Source organism: Thunnus thynnus, chromosome 5, assembly GCF_963924715.1.
Source record: "Thunnus thynnus chromosome 5, fThuThy2.1, whole genome shotgun sequence".
NCBI lineage: Eukaryota > Metazoa > Chordata > Actinopteri > Scombriformes > Scombridae > Thunnus > Thunnus thynnus.
Window position 1 is genome coordinate 15,582,747 of NC_089521.1, and position 17,786 is coordinate 15,600,532.

Sequence of the window (17,786 nt, forward strand, 5' to 3'; positions counted from 1 at the left end):
CCTCCCCGCAATTTACTTTTTTGGGTGAGAGGCAAAAGGTGACCCATCCATAAAATATGATTACAAAAACCCTCAACAAAAATACAGCAAACATGCCCACAGGACAGTACATTGACTGATTTTAGTTCAGTTTTTCCATCCACGTGGTTAACATGAGAATATACTTGTGCTTGCCAAATGCTGCACTGAAAATAACACTTTCTCCATGAAAGTGGTTCAGTCCGACAGAATGAAATCTATGTAATAAATTTCACAGAACACATTCTTCACCAAAAGCCAGATGCAGAAGACAGGGTAAAGGGACGGCAACAGAGCGAGGCATTTAATGCACAGCACCAAAGCCATAACACTAAGTAGATGCTGCCCACTTAAATCTTTACATTCTTCATTCACTTTAGCTCACCAAACACGACAGTCCCCATAGGCGAGTAATGAATAATCATTAGCAAAAGGTCCACAAATTATTGATGTAAAATAAGCAATGATTCTTTTTTTTGTTTCGCAATTTATTGCCATTAACAAGTAACTTGCAATCCAATAAATGTCAGCATGGCTTTCAGTTAATTAAAGGGAAAGATATTATACAGTAATGCAGGGTGGCGTTTATATCTCGATTTCCACAGACTGCAATTTACTGCTGAGAATTTATTTGAAGGGACCCACAAATAATGGCTATTAAGCTGTCAGGGGATGGACAGGGGATCACATTAATGAAATTAGATAAGGTGGAATGGTGATCTACACAGCCCAGTCTCTGGAGACACACACACAGACACGCAAACCCACACAGACATATATGCACGCTCCACACAAGCGTGACACATTAGGGCTGCATGCTGTTTAGTTTCCTTTTACACCTCTTTTTATTTTCCCTGACCTGCTTGGGTTGTGTTTTCATTTTCTTCTTTCTTGCCTTCACCTCTTCTGCACTTTGTCCAAGTGCCAACAGGAGCCCAGTTAGGTGTTCAACATGAGGGCCTGTCAGCTCATCAGGGAAAGTTTCCCTGTTTGTCCTGAGCACTGTAGGCAGCCAGTCAGTCCATCAACCCCGCCATCAACACTGCCAACACACACACACACACTGACACATGTGTCCACATCTCCCCCACTAACAGGGAGGTGTCACTCGGGGAGGCAGCTGTAGTCGCTGGTGTGACGGCTCTCCTCAAATCAGAGACCCTCGTCCCTGTCAACAGCAACCTGGCCCTGAGGCTACCACTGTCACACAGCGTACACCCCCCTGAACACACACACACACACACACACATGCATGCACGCATACACACACACCAACTCGGGGGAAGGAAGAAGAGGAGGACCGACGAGGAGGAAGTGTCTGTGTTCTATCTGGAGAGCTGATATTTCCACTGTATTAGGGGAGCAGGGTGATGGAGAAGGAAAGAAGAGAGAGAGAGGGAAAAAGGGGGAGAAGGAAGGATGAAGGGAGGGGGTGAGGGATGTGTGTTTTAGTTAGAACAGCGGGCCTGATTTCCTTCCTGACAGAGAGGCCCAATTATTAGCTGTGACAGTTTAGGGAAATTGGGCATGAGTGTGATGGCACAGATAGGAGCTGAACAGATAGGAGAACTGATAATTGTTCGACAGACGCTCAAGTCAGGTAAGAAATCCAGCTGCAGGATTCACCTCAATCTGTTTCATGTACAGCAAACAAATGCAAACAAAATAACATTTCAAGAATCACCAATAAGACATTAAGAGAATCATTTTCACCCGATAACTAACTGCCCCCCTAAAAAAGTCTTAACATTTCCATTTGTCTGCTTTTGTTCTCTTACTCTCTCTCTCTCTTTGTGTGTGTGTGTGTGTGTGTGTGTGTGTATGAATGACTTGGCATGTATTTGTGCTGGCAGCAAACATAAGAGGCCCTCTGTGCAATCGGACAAGGTGCCGATATCCAAGTCATGTGACAGTGACTTCCTGTCTGTATGTCAGACAGCAACTGAAGGCTTGTCAATACGAGCTCGTGCTCACATCCTTTCCCATCTCCTCAAACACAAATGCATACGGCCACAGGAGGACTACTTTCTTCTTTTTACTTACATTTTATGCCATTTTCATGGGAAGGGGTCAAAATGTTTGAATATGGCAATTAGAATTTTTACACACAAATACTATAATTGTTAACTTCACGATGATATTATGAAGACTGATAATGTTGGGTTTTTTTGCATAGTTACATGGAACAAATTATTTTACCCTGAAACATGGAAGTATATTACTTTTATCAATATAAATTCCTTTATTTTATGGTTGTTTCACTGGACATAGCAGCCGTACTGTCTCCATCCATCCAGGACATGGTCTTACCAGTTTCGTCTCCAGTTTTGCCTTTTTTCTATGCAGCCTTCTAAACTCACAGTGAGCTTAGAGGCTATTTTAAAGGACAACACTGCCCTCCTATGGGTGGATGGTGCTATTGAAATAAGAAATCTGCACTTCATTTTCAAGTGCATTTGTTGCTTTTTAGATTAATTGAAGTCATCCAAAAAAACGTATAAAATGCACATCATGATCAATGGTACATGTGCAAATATACTTTTTACAAGTTTCTATCAATCAATACAAGATTTTAAGGTTTATTTGTAAACTGATCTTTTTTTTTTACCATTTAATGCCACACACACACACACACACACACACACACACACACACACACACACACACACACATCCAGGTTAATTAGTAATGCAGGCTAAATCTCAGTCTATGCCAGCAGCATGAAATATTCCTCTTTGGACTGATAGATGCCCGTTGCTGTGACTAAAACCCATGCTTAACATTTGTCATTGATCACAGCAAAGCCCCCATTGGCAGGTCTAATTCATTTACGAACTTGTCATTCCACATCATTGATTAAGTTGTCCTTCATCCCAGCTTTAATTATATGCAAAGATAAAAGATTTTCTCATTATTGTGTCTAATCTAATGAAAGGCCTTGTACTACAGCAGGGGCCAGTTCAGAGGTCCAGACTATTGACCTTGGAGGGCACAGCTAGCGGATGAGTGTTTTTAATTAGACAGAGCAACTGGCTTTGGGAGAGAGAGCCTTAAGTTGTCTGTTAGGCAAGAGGGTGGGACAAGTTGGCACGGAGCAGTTTAATAGATCTCAGCAGGTCACTATCTCTCACCTCTATTGACTACAGCTCAAGACTTATCACTGTTTAGCACATGGCAAACATATCTGTCTAAAAAGGCATTTCATCTCACATTCAGTCTTTTCAAATCTTGAAACTCATCCACTGATTCTGCTTTGTTTCAAGATAATAATTACTAGAAAATCCTGTGGCAAATAAAATGGTGTCATATACATCACAAACAAGTTATTTAATTTCATTGGGATGTAATACTTTCTTGCATATACATTTTTGAATATGAGACTAAATGTCTTGTTAAAAATAGTTTTTAATTTAGAAATCTCAAGTCTATGCTAATTTTTATATTACAAAATTGGACGTTAGCTGTTCAGTCACTAACATCAGATGACACTTTGATAATGAACCATTTAGCAAGACACTTGATCTAGACTGCAGCAGTACATTACCGTCTTTATACTGTGTGTGTGGGTGTGGTATGTTGCTGCATTATGTACAGTAATATTAAGAATACACTAAAGACAGCACGCACACACACACACACAGTCCACTCAGTTGCTGCCCCTTTTTAATACTCCAAAGTAGGTGATACTTAATAATATTATTCAGTATTTATTAAATGCATCCCTTCAAACTGGTGTTGGCAGTGATGAATTCAGAAGGGTAGGACTGCTGCCAGCACAGCTTAGAGTAGAACAACAGCAGCTGCATCATATGTACAATATTATCAATGAGTATGCTCCTCAATACTTGTGTTCTCAGATAACAATGGTCCATACTCAGCATAACTATAATACCAGGGCCAGTGTGTGTTCATGTCAAGTGCCTCAAATTAATAATGTAGCAAGACATTTCTTTTTTTATACTGGTGCCATGTTGTGGGACAGCCTTCCACGAGACATCCAGTTTTTAAAAATGAGAGGGGATTATAGAGGTCAGGTTAGGATTTATTTATGGAACAGGGTCACAGATTTATAATTAAATCTGGAATGACACTGTTACTTTAGCTGTCCTTGTATTTTGGTGTGGGAGTTATTATTTTTCATTTCTTACATTGTGGTGATGTGTTTTGGATGGATTTCATGACTGTATTGCTTAGTTGCATATGTTGAATGTCTTGTGCCTCTTTATGTTTCTTTGTCTTTTAACATCTATCATCATCAAGTTGGATGTAAAAGTGTTTCCATTTTAATATCTTATCCCCTGGATTTTTGTTTTATTGTTTGTAAATAAAATCAATCAACCAATCAAAGATAAGGGCTATTTTATGTTTGCATGTTGTTGTGTTTGTTTTGAGAAGGTTTATGTTTCCACTGTAGACAACTAATTCTGGCATGAGAAACAGGTTGTATTGATGTTGAGAGAAAGACAAATATCCGAGGCATTAAAACGGTCACCACTGCACACGTCACAGTACAATGTATTTGTAATTAAAAGTTACTGTAAACCTGAAATGAACGGTTGTTTCATGGAGTTTTCAATGTGAGGCAGGAAAAGCTGACATAAGACTTTTGAACTTTTCATCACTCTGCTAAACTTTGGGTGTCTGATTTTATCTATTGAGCAACAGGGTGCTATTTGTCAGCCATCTATTCAATGACACCTGGTAAAAATGTATATACTGTATGTTTTTCTTTATATGAACATTTGTTTTTATACATTTTTCTATTACTGAATTTCAATGATTAATATAAAGTGACTGCTACAAGGTTTTCTGCTTGTGGTATTATAGAGATGTATTATATTATAGAGTGTCATTCTCACTTATACTGGGTGGAATAAAATCACAAACATTTGGATTACATTCCCAGCAGACTTGGTCTCACTCAGATTTTCAAATATATAAGGATTACAATACTTATTCAAATTGAGAAAAGAATCCCGTGATCTTAAATTTTTTTTTTTTTTTTTTTTTTTCAAAAAACAGGCTTTGCATTTATGTTAATCATCCTTATAAAGTTTGACATCATCAAATGAAAATGTTGTCACTATGTTCAATCTGATGGAGAAGCAATTGTAAACTTGTGGTACTGTTGTGTTGTTTCAAGGGTGCATACAGTACTGTATGTTGCCAGTTAACAGTAGATTGTAGCATCTTAGACTTTTCAGCCTAGTATCAATTATTCTCAAATATGTGCTCATATGATAATTTCCTGGAGGATAAGACATCATTTCATGCATCATTTCATAACACATTTATCATTTACATGTACTGTTTCTCTTCAGACCCACACAGGAAGAGAAGAGAGAAGAGGAGAGTGTAGATTCAACTTCTGAAACTCTTAAGGCTTTCCATGCATTTGAAATCAAGCAACACACTGGTGAAGTAGCAGGAGTAATACGAGTAGGATAGCAGTGGTAGAAAAAAAAAGAAAGAAATGAAAAAGATGCCCAATACTTCTATTAATGAAGCCCAGAATATACAAGAGTGTTCTTGTGTGAGATAATGTATCCATACCGGTTTCATTGATGACATGTCATTTATAGTGACTCAGAAGTGTTTTTGGAGGATCTACAGCTTTAAGGAGACAAAATTACTGATTGAATTGTCCTACTTCATCATAAAAACATAGTGAGGTGAGGCAGATGCATCAGACATGCTACACCACTAGAGGACAGTACAGCTTCATATCAACCATTATGTGCTGACAATACCTAAGTGTCTGCAGGGTTTTCACACAGCAGCTTGTAAAACTGTTTAATAGTACAATTCTTTTCTTACTTTAGCATTTAGAAACTGGAGGATAGAATCTCATAGATCAGTCTGTTTTGAAGCCATAATTATTGTATTCTACTTTACAATGGACAAATGAATGCATGTGGTTTAAATGTGAAATTTAATTGTCAAGTTAGTTTCTAAAGAACAATATATCGATTTCCATCAAATCTTTTTATTTTTATTTTTTTAGAGCCCAGAGTAGCATAAAATATTATATCGTGATACTCTTTATTGGATTACATTTAATCTCTGAATCTCTGATAGACCATATTTTATATCCATATCCTTTTTGTCAGATCAGATAGTGTGTCACCATCTTTATTGGCACTTTAACAGGAGCAGGACATTTTTTATCAACATACCCTCCATCATCTTAATTAATACTTCTAGAGGTGGTGCTTACGTTAAGTCCTTTTAGATCACCTGGAGCAAAATATTAAAAAATAATAATAAAGTGGAAAATATGACATCAGCAAAATGAAGTAGTAATAATACAGCTGCAGTACCCATCATCTTTGAAATATGCCAAAAATGTCAGAAAAGTCAGCACATAAAAGTAGGTCACTCTAGCAAATACATCAGAACATCATCATCACCACAATTATCACCACATTGTCAAACAAACACAAAGACAAAAGGCTTGATAATAACACTTTGGAGCATCTCCCTCCTCAGTTCATCTGATTCTACACTTGTGTTCCTCCTGTCAAATCAAACACATAATGACAGTTTTACACATTTGCCAGTTGTACCATAGCTATAATGTTGCAGCACAGTCTCTTTTCCTCTAGCACCATTGACGTGATGTACCAAAGAGCACAATCAGCTAGATTTTAGATGTCAGTTCTTTCACTAATGAAAGGAGACAGTGATGATAATGGAAAATCAGCTTTCATTTAATCCAACTACTCGTAGTTTATTAGAGCTTAGATTCCTTCCCTCTACGTTCTCGCACTTTATGGAGAAACACAAATCCAAACTGCAGTGCATTAGTAGTCAAAGTATACTGTTTCATTGCAGTTATAAGAAAGGAAATATCTCCTTCTGCCACAGTTTGTAATATTAACAAACATTATAACCTGAAAATCAGAGAAGCTTCAAATATTGGACTAATAGTGGCCTTGGTTATCCTCTCTCCAACTACTCATTGTATGTTATTATGACTTATGGTCACATGTTTATATCCATTAGCCCATCTGTTCACAGTTGACACACATTCAGTTCTATTCAGCATGTAACCATTAGTAGTCCATTTAAGCATCAGACTCACGATTCATTGTAAACATTCACTGTAAACACAAATAATGCGTTTCCATCAAAACTGCTATGTGGCATTATGTATTCTCCAGCCTGCTGCCCTATTTCAGTCATACATCGACTCAGCCAGGCCTGTCTGCTTGAAGGTCTCAGCCACCTGCCTGGAGTGCTGCATCTTAGCCGACAGCGCCTCTAGAATATCATTCTGGTCCACAGCAGTGGCTGTCCGGTAGATGAACGTTCCCATTGACTCCAGACCCCGCATTCCAAGATTCACCCCACAACCTGGAGGATAATGAGGAGAGGAGAGGAGAGGAGAGGAGAGGAGAGGAGAGGAGAGGAGAGGGGAGGAGAGGAGAGGAGAGGAGAGGAGAGGAGAGGAGAGGAGAGGAGAGGAGAAACATACAGTACATTGCAGACACAGATTTTGCAGACGAGTGCTAAACTGTAGCCTTGAAGTCATAGTTATGGCCTAAATGAAAAGAACACAGCAGCATATAAATAAACACTGAGCAGCATGGGGACAAAAAAGCGTCGGCTGAAAGGCCATTGGGTGCAGTAATGAGTCACATAAACAATAATTTATCTGCTCCTTGCATCTTTCTCTTTCTTGTTAAAATGACTTTCTGTTTTGCTAATAAGGATCTTTGACTTTTGAGGATAGAAAAGATGGCACATGTACTGTTTTTAGGGCAAATATCCCTTCCTATTCACTGCATTTCACTAACTGGAGTTTTATAGACATAGTGTACCCGTGTCAAAGTTGAGCACACGTGCCGCCTCCCCCTCCACCGTGACGGCGACATTGTCCCCCTCTATGTAGGCAGCGCTGATGCGTCTGTGTGACAACTGAATCTCAAAGAGACGACGGCTGCACTGCATGTGGTGGAGCGTCACATCGTTGAGGCGAGGCTCTATGTCCGTCTTGTAGGCATTGAAGGACTGGTGGAATATGTTCTTCATGATCTGAGAAACAGAAGAAAGACGATTATGAGATATTTCTCACAGTTTATAGCATCATTACAGCACCACTTCACCATTTTTTTTTTACCTTATTTTGTCATCAATTGAAACACACACCATTACATTTACAAGCATGATATGAAGGCTCTGTTGACTACCTTATATCCTTAATCTTGATGATGCACTTACAATTCAAACCATAGCACCACACCTGATTTTAATGCATGGCTTCAGTGTTCTTTTAGTGCAAAAGAAAAAAAAAAGATTAAAAAAGAGAATTATTAGTGGTCTTTTGGTTGAAATGAGTTTTTCTTGTAACCGCTTGGACCGTGACTGCAGAGTAGTTTTGGGTGGTGGTGAGTAAAGCGTTCCCATGAGATAAAGAGAATACTGATAAGTATGTAAAAAAAAAAAAAGAAAAAGAAATTACGATGAAAATGTGCAAAATCCTTTAATCCTTTAAGAGACAAGTCACTGGATGGATGCTTATTGAGTGAGAGTGGATGCTTAAAAAAAGGAACATGGTCACTTCACATATTAAAGTTAATGTTAAGACTTGTTTGCGAGACGGGGAAAGATGCATCATGACGGATTTTACAACTGATTCAAACCAGACTTGAAACTATTAGTTGATTAATTGATTAGTCGATGGATAGAAAATCAACCAGCAACTACTTTGATTCTGCTTATCTTTGTCATACATGATATTAAACTGAATATCTGGACTATTAATTCTACAAAACAAGCACTTTGAACACTTTTTCAGACTTTAGAATTAAGCAATTAATCAAGAAATATTCAGCAGATTAATCAATAATGAAAATAATAATTAGTTGCATCCCTTGTTAAAACCCTGCTTTTAATTGCGTAACTCAAGACCAAATTACACCTTTAAACAACAACAAGTTTTGTTGCATTTTTTCCCTCTATCTATACCAAAGATACTGCACCTTTTACCATCTGAGGGCTAACAGAACATAATTTAATCTTGTACATGAACACTGAAGATGAAAATTTGTCCAATGATTGCTGTGTGCATCACATCAATTCTACAGTAATTGTAGGTATTGAGTGACAAGCCTTTCTCCTGCTCTCGCTGCCTCTGTCGCGCTTTCTCTCTGCTCTGCTCTTCTTCGACCCATACTTACACAGTCATCTGTTACCAAGTAACGGTGCATCTGAATGGCCACCCACATAGCAACAAGCGCTCCAAGGATGGTCTTGCTATGTACCTGTGTATACTACACTACATGCTGTGGGCTACAGGCATTATCAGAGCAGTACTTGACATGAAAACCTAGAGTTTAAACAAAACACCGGCTGCCCAGTGGTTGTAAATGCACCCACTACCTGTTGTTGAGCACAGGAGTCAGAGTCCATTTATCCACTGATGTGTAACAGCAGGGTACAGATGGCCTCACACACACACACACACACACACACACACACACACACACACACACACACACACACACCATTTCTTCTCTCATGCTCTTGCTGGCTCAGACACACTCATGTTCAAGTACATCCACAGACTTAAAACACTCACTCACTTACACACAACAGCACTCACGCAAACACATGCAACCACATGCAGACACTAATGGACTCCCACAATAGTGCAGTCAAAGTCCATTTGCTGAATGAAAGGTGAGGAATAAGTAGGGAGGCAAAGCAGCACTGTGCTGTGGACAGTTATTGTCTGTCTTTTCGTTGTATTACCATGGAAATGCAGCTGCATATTCTTCACACCCAGAGTCCTTATCAACAATAGCAAGCATTCAATGAAGCTCTGAAATGATTTTATCAAAAGGGGACAAGAGCCTCACAGAGGAGTTGGCTGTGTGCCTGAGGAAGCGAACCATCTTGGTGTCAGAGGCGGGGCAGACGAGGGCCATGTAGCGGTTTCTAAAGGTGCCGTAGATTTTCAAGTGGAAGCCGGGTTTGGTCGTGGGGTTTCGGTGCTCTCGGAGGGCCTCCACTCCGTAAGCGGACAGGTCAAAGTACAGGCTGTGGGCACGGATCTCAGGAGTGGGCACCTGGAGTTAAGAGAGAAGTTAGGTAAGGGAGAGAGAAAGGAGAGACACATTTCAAATGTAATAAAATATGCCAGGACCAGCAATTGGATTGGTGTCATATTTGACATCATCACCTGGACATTAACTATATGTCTGCTTAGAAAGCCTAATTCTCAACGTACATGCACTCTATGATATATGTGATGAAATGACATAAAACATTACCTACACACCATCCCTGCTTATGTTGCATCTGTCGTTTGAGTGGAGATTAAGAAAAGCTTGATTTTTATTCAGTACTTCAATTTGGCAGTAACTCCCTATTTTCCCTCAAGCCAGAAGTGATCAATTTTCTTTTCAGTGACATAAACCAGCCAAGTGGGATCAAACAGCATTTAGTGCCGCCACCAAGGCAGATAGAGAGGGAACAGAGCAGTGGCTGGGAGGGGATAGAAAGGACAGTAGGGCCGACCAGGTCACATATCCTGGGAGGTAAATTCAATCACTGCAGGAAACAGCCAGGGGAGAAATGGGGCCAATAAAAGGCAGCCACACAGACTCTGAGGAGAACGTTGTATGAATGCTTATGTTGGCATAAAATAGCAAGGGAGACTACTTCTGTTTATATATTAGTCAGACATTAGCCTGAAAGCATTTTACGTCAACCTGTTCATATTTTTATCCAAATGAATCCTCTCTATTGTACAGGTTGTTACCGTATATAATCATAAGTGGCATTTATCAACACAACTCCATCTCTATGAATGTCTAGTGATCTGCAGGATGAGGAGCAGACTGCTGCTGTAAATATAATCTGTCTGCATTTGGAATGTCTCCTCCTCAGTGGACCAGCAGGGATGTGATGTTTGTTTGTCAGTCTGTCTGAACAATACTTCTGCCTGAATAAGTGCCCAAAGGCTGGTTAGCTGTCTGTGCTGCAACATATTGCACATATTTCACATTTCTTGTCTTGTTTACTGTCTTTATTTCTTTATGTGCAGCTTGTATAAAATCAGACAGTCAAAGGAATAATTCATTGAATTAATTTGGGGCATTTTTAGAAATGATTACTATGTGGAGGTGTTCCATTTTCATCTATTCAGAATTTAATGTGCCTCTTGGTAATATCACTGAGTCATCATTCAAGGAAACATCTGCTTATATAATGACAAGTGACCTTTGGCGCAGTATGTGAAAAACATTACAGTGGATGTTTTGATATCTTGATTTATATTCACCTGGCAGGGAACAGATTATGTGTCTGGCCAGGGGGGTGTAATGAATCGAAGGCTTTATCATCACCATCACCTGCCTCCATCAGAATAACAGCTGCTCTTATCAAATTCGATGAGTAAATCAGAATTGTGTTGATGCTTACATGATCCAACAGTCTGCTGAATTCTAACTGTTTATGTGAGAGTCAGATACCGTGTTCAGCTGCTATTGGTCGGTCCACATAACTGTTTGTTCAAATCAGCTTTATGAGGACAAATCAAGTCGCCTTACACTCTAATATCCTGCAATATCCTGTTTCTACTGTCGTCATTCTTTACACAAACAACAACCTGTTGGTTATCACCTCAGTGTGTGCTGAGTGAATACTGTACATTATTAGTGTATGTGTACATGCATATGTACACAGATTATGTGTGTGTGTCCACACCTGTCTCTGGTCTAATCTCTCTATGGTTGCATTAGCTCCGTAGGCATGGCAGGACTCCACAGTGTAGTCGGAGCTGATGCCCAGTACAGAGCAGGAGTCACCACATGACCCATCAGCCACCACAATCACACGTGGCCAGTCATTGTGTGGGATCCGGCGTAGGTATTCCTCTGTGAACTAAAACAACAAAAGAAAAACAAAAACTAATGTTCATAGCCTCATAGAGGTGTGCTGAAGAATAACTTTTCACTGCGCTGTTGTTATCAAATATTTTGTAAAGGAAGAGTTTACAACATTCAAGGAGCTCCAAAAAATGTATCATTATGTTTTTATACATATGTAGGCTAGTTAGGCTACCACCAAACATTTCTGTGAATCAAATTATTACATTATTATTACAGATTTTATTTAACCAAAATGATTTGAGTTCTTCTTCAAACACTGCCTATTAATCTAAGAGACCAGTTGGTTGTATTGTAATATACCCATACAAGCCATTAAAATGGGCTCCAGAGATTGTGCTTGTCTTGGCAACAGTACATCTCTCTGAGAGATTTATTATCATGCCTGTGTATGCATCACTGCCCCTCAGTAAAAAACCAGGTACTTGCCTGTGCAGAGAAGGAGAAAGAACAGGACAAAACAGTTGAGGAAAGAATGACAGGCTGAAAGGGCCTTACAGGAGCTATAATGACTCAGAGCCGAAGCAATCTATGTTTAATCCATTTAGACCACAGAGAACAGGTACTTTCAAAGACCCCTTTTGCATTCTCAGACCTTTGAAGCAATGATAGACTATAGGAGGGGGAGAAAAAAAAAACAGCGAAACACAATGTCCCGTCTAATCAAGAGGAGAGGGTGAACTTGGCAGTGACTAGACGAAATGAAAGATTGTTGTGATCAATGACCCTCTTGACCTTGTCTTCCATCTTCCAAAGGTTGTTGAATCACAGGAAAGCAGGGAGAAGAGAGTGGTGCCAGGAAGGAGAGGCAACAAATACACATAAAACTCTGATAGTTTCAGATAGTAAATAATGTTTTTTAATAACTGTTTGATGAGATGTAGAAAAAAACCATCAAAGTAAAAAAAACACTAAAAAAAACGTCACAATATCCACAGTGACAATAATAGAGCAGTGATAAAGTCTTGCGTCTGGTTTCCAGCCATGACACAAATATTCACTGAACATTTAATCATTGTTTGCCCACTCTGCGCACACACTGCATGCTTTCCCTCTGAGAAACTCTTCAGAGGTTGTCGTGTTAGTGGGTTATTTCTTTGTCCTAAGTTGGGGTCTGGATGGGGTTAGGGTGGGGGTGGGGTTGGAAGGGGGGGTTGTTCTCATATTATTGTTCTCACGATGCTGGTGTTACAAAGCCCACAGTGAGGGCTATAAAAATAAACTTAACCTTTTAATATAACAGGGATACAATTTGTTATTTTTATCATCTTGATTAAAATCTTTGCAGTATTTGATGCTGAGTAATGGAGTCAGGTGCCAAAACACACAGAAGCATTTCATTCAATATGTGTTTGGCTTGGCTTAATATCTACAACAATCCCATGTAGATATTCATAGTGAAATCCATTTTATATGCTTCAAATTTGTGAACTATAATTGTGCATTTAACTTTCCACTGGCCTAAAAAAAAACTGCAGCAAGGATTCTCCTCAGGTTTGAGGTCAGCTTACATAACAGGTTATTTCAACTGATGAGCTTTCAGTGTGACATTATACAATGTTGTGCGAAGAGAAGCTTCAGCAGAATTGCAGAGTAGTAGCTACAGTATATGTGTGTTGTAAATAAACAAATTGATCTACAGAAAATCAAATGTAAAAATGAATGATAAATCAACAAAATTGTAATCTATGTATTCCCTTCAGGGCAGGGCAATGCTGTAAGGGCAAATGATGAGAGGAACTCACACACACACACACACACACACACACACACACACACACACACACACACACACACACACACACACACACAAATCAGAGGGCTCTTTAAATGTCAGTAAAGAAAGGAGTGAGTTACAGTATCCAACAGCAGCCTTGTTCAGGTTCACTCAAGAGCCTGGGGGGACTGAGGCTTCTGATTGGACAAAGGAACATCTCTGTCACCATCACTGCTGCTGGCTATCAGACCCCTGCTGGAGTGGAGGCACATACACCAGCTTCTTTTCTTTGACCACTGCCACTTAGGGAGGATCAGGTTTTGACAGACTATAAAGGCACAGTATTTACAAGATTAGATGAGACTTGGAGTCTCTCTCTCATCTCTACAAAGTCATCACACATTATTTCCAGACCAGTGACGACTATGTATTATTGATATATTTAGTTTAAGATTTATAGCCTGGTTAGAATAGTACATGAGGGTTATTTTGAGTGTAGGATGTCAAAAGGTGATGTGCCTCTATATTACACACCGACTACGAGATAATGGTTTAGCAAACTGAAAGTTGTAATCAATGAAGAGGCTTTACCTTGGTGCCGAGCTGCACCTTGACGTCCACCTTCTGTTTTTTCTGCTCCAGGATGCTCAGCAAGTACTCCTGAAACACGCCTATCCTGGTGAAGAAATGCTCGTTGTGCCAGCAGCCCTCCATGTTATCAAAGTCCACCCCGAGTCCCAGCAGAAACTTCACGCTGCGGGGATCCAAAGCGATCTGCTGGGGCCGGCAGAGCAGGGCAGTCCGGTACCTCTCATCCAGCACGGTCAGTTTCAGCACCTTCCCGGAGCGGACAGCGACCAGCGCGGCCGTCAGCCCCACGGGTCCCGAACCCACGATGAGCACCGAGATCCTGGCTCGCCACTGTCTGATGCCGTCCAGGCTCACTTTCACCACCACATACACGGCCACTGCCACCAAAGTGCTCAGGGCAGTGTCGTAGGCTAGAGCGCGATACTTTTCCTCCGCGTTATCCCCGATGCCACCAACTCCAGCGTTTTCTGTCTGCAACCCGTCCATAACGCGAGCGGGAATTATAACGTACTGTGTGCCAGGCGATGCTTGCCGGGAGCCGTATCCTCCCTCACCAATTAGTGGAACGTACTCTCATCGTCTATGCATTCACTGGAAGAGAGGAGCCTCCATGCATACACACATCAGACCAGCTGCGACTTGCCACATAAGTCCTCTACGCTCCCTGCTCTGCAAGTTGAGTTGTTGCAGCACGCTGGACTCTCTCTCTCTCTCTCTCTCTCTCTCTCTCTCTCTCTCTCTCTCTCTCTCTCTCTCTCTCTGTCTCTCTCTCTCTCTTTCTCTCTCTCTCTCGCTCTCTCTCGCTCTCTCCCTCCCTCCCTCCCTCTAGCCTGAAGTAAGGTGTATGTTTGGAAAGCGTCAGCACAAAGGGGGCAGTTTAATAGGTATCAGCAGTCTACGCGCAGATGTTTAAATCTGTCATATTTCTGAAAAGGCTTCACAGGACTTCATAGAGTCAGTGGAAAAGTGTCCGGAGGCATGTGATGTGATTCTCCCTTTCTAAAATCCAATAGATGTTTAACAGCAAGCTGCAGGGGCAGGACAGTGTGCTCCGGTTTTACTCCAAGAAACTATTGATTTACTGTTGCTAAAACAAGAGAGGTCGATTCCACCCTCTCTCTCTCTCTCTCTCTCTCTTTCTCTCTCTGTCTCTCTCTCTCGCAAACCTACAGCATAATGCCAAAAGCCTGATTACAAAGTGTACAGACATCTACTGCTATTTTCCAACAATAGGCAGGAGTTGACGTATCTGACTCATCTGATTGGATGATGAGAGTCAACAGAGTCAGTCTAATGTTGCTGGCAGACGAGTAAGACAAGACATTAAACTGCTGTGCTCCAGGAGCCAGAGAAGAGGGGATGCTGGTGAATGCTGCTGCAAATCACATCTGCTTGTTGCAAGCTTCACATCCTCTCTAATCTCTCCTGTAGCCCTCTGTGCCGTGCATTTCCATTTCAATTGACTGTAGCCTATCTGTTACAGGACCATGTTAATTACTGTCTCCATGTAATGTTGTGTGTCTTTCCTTTCCTTTCCTTTCCTTTCCTTTCCTTTCCTTTCCTTTCCTTTCCTCTCTTTTCTGTATGAAAGGAAGAGATGGCTGTGAAGAAACTTCACCATGGTGATGGCTCCTCAGAGGACAAGGTCAATTTATATGAAAAGATGTATTTATGTGCTGCTGCTGCTGACAAAAGGATTGTAATGGCATATTGAACAGAGATGATGATGCAGTGCCATTGCTCTTCTCATTTTTATCTTATACAACTTTTTCTGCATTGTGATGGACAAGTGTTTTGTCTAGACTTTTTCTTCAGGTTGGCATAAAGAAGCTGATTAAATTAATGAATATTTTGTTCCATATTCTCTCATCATATGTCCCCATCATTTTCCTCCCCTCTGCTGCAATCCTTAAATGACCCCAATACATCACATTCATCAGACAATTTTGCATTTTAACTAATGGTTTGACCTTTACATCTATTTTGAGCCCCGCTAATAAAATGAGCACTTTGAAGGTGGTGATGACATCAATTTACCTAAGTGACTCTTGATATAAGCCAAAGCCTTTTACAGGAGACTGACGGGGAATTTCATATGGTATATTGGTCTAGGCATCAGAAAAGACAAGTGTACAAATCTATAAATCCACTTAAATTGCCAGAAATTCAATGTGACGGGAGACAGGGAAGGACAAACACAAACACACAGAGAGAGAGAAAGAGAGAGAGTGTGTGTGTGATATACTATGCCTCCAACGGTAATTGGTTTCAACCTCTGCTCAGGTGCCTGGCAACGATCACACTGTCCAGCCAGTCCAGATGAAAAGAGAAATGAAGCTCTAATTACGGTGAAGACCTGCAAGCTGGCGGGTGACCACAGACAAGGAATTTCCCCATGAAACGAAAGGAGAGTGGTCACCTGGAAACAAAATGATGAGCTGAAATATTACACAATGGTGCACTGATGATCACTTTAATGTGCTTATTTGCATGGTCTTAATGCAGAGTGCAAAATTGAAATGATGGCTTGTTAAAGACAAATATGACTAAATAAGGTTTCTCTATGTTTCCGGATAGACTTTACCTAAAATGAGATTAGCTGAAGAGTATCTCACCAAGCCCAAGTATTTCTTCACATAATGTACCATGAAATAATACAGTAGAAAACAATTAAGCATCTAAACAACACTTTTGCTTCGATTTCCACATTGGCATGCTAATATATGCAGTTACACAGGGGCGATGGAGATAATCCTTCCACGAAGCCTGGGGATTTGAATGTGTTAATGACATTGAGTGGATCCCTCACACGCCCTACTCTGACACAATCTCGAGCCTGAACAAAGGAGCACAGAGAGCAGGTTTTTATCAGCTTGCCCACATCTTACGGCCAGTAAGTGGTGCTGTGTATAGATCTGAGGTCATTAAAGAAAATAAAAAGTAAGGCCCCCTACATAATGAATGCAAACCCTCATTGTTTTCAGGCGGTACGACAGCACATCTAAATACAGGATCAATGCCAAGAGGAGCGGATAAAGCCACATATTAAATCGCGGTCTTTACAACATCTTTGAATGGCTCGGACAAGCTGAGGTGAATTGAAGAAGACAATCAGGAAACAGAGACAATGACTTAACATGAATCAGAGCATCATGTTTAACCCCACGTGCACAGAGATGTTCACAATGGGCAGAACGTGTCAGAGAAATGCAACAGCTACTCTGAGGCAGAATTTATCAGTGTTAGGTACAAGAAGTTCCAACATGTAGTCTTAACAATTTTGATTTTAAGTGTAGCGAATTTACCAAGTTGCATTCTCATCAGTGGTTAACTCATATTCTCTTGTGAATAACTGCAAACTCTACTGATAAGACAGTGCACTCTGAAAATAGATGGTGAAGAAACATACTTTATATACCCAAACACTGCAGTGTGGATGCTATTTCATCATTTGCTTACTCTGAACATCCCTTACTGCAAATTTCCCTCAATTTGAGCCAGACATGTCCTCCTTACTGCCCACTGTGTCAGCATGTGTTTTGGCCCGATCAGAGTGAGACATC

The 17,786-nt window shown here is 40.5% G+C and overlaps 1 protein-coding gene across 1 annotated transcript; it reads right to left on the minus strand.

Moving 5' to 3' along the window:
* Positions 1-3,704: 3,704 nt before the first annotated feature.
* si:dkey-234i14.6 (uncharacterized) lies at positions 3,705-15,015 on the minus strand. Its single transcript, XM_067589507.1, has 5 exons — positions 14,224-15,015; positions 11,734-11,910; positions 9,882-10,091; positions 7,842-8,055; positions 3,705-7,374 (listed from the first exon to the last, which is right to left on the minus strand). The coding sequence occupies exons 1-5, from the start codon at positions 14,707-14,709 to the stop codon at positions 7,196-7,198; spliced, it is 1,266 nt and encodes a 421-aa protein (XP_067445608.1). The 5' UTR covers positions 14,710-15,015; the 3' UTR covers positions 3,705-7,195.
* Between the last annotated feature and the right edge of the window lie 2,771 nt (positions 15,016-17,786).

Bases quoted from the DNA above. Each gene is read 5' to 3' on its own strand.
- si:dkey-234i14.6 (XM_067589507.1), bottom strand. From the start codon at position 14,709: ATGGACGGGTTGCAGACAGAAAACGCTGGAGTTGGTGGCATCGGGGAT. The intron at 10,092-11,733 runs GTGTGGACACAC...TCTTAACTCCAG, and splicing joins AGAGATTAGACCAGAGACAG to GTGCCCACTCCTGAGATCCG. The intron at 7,375-7,841 runs GTACACTATGTC...ATTATCCTCCAG, and splicing joins TGTGCTCAACTTTGACACGG to GTTGTGGGGTGAATCTTGGA.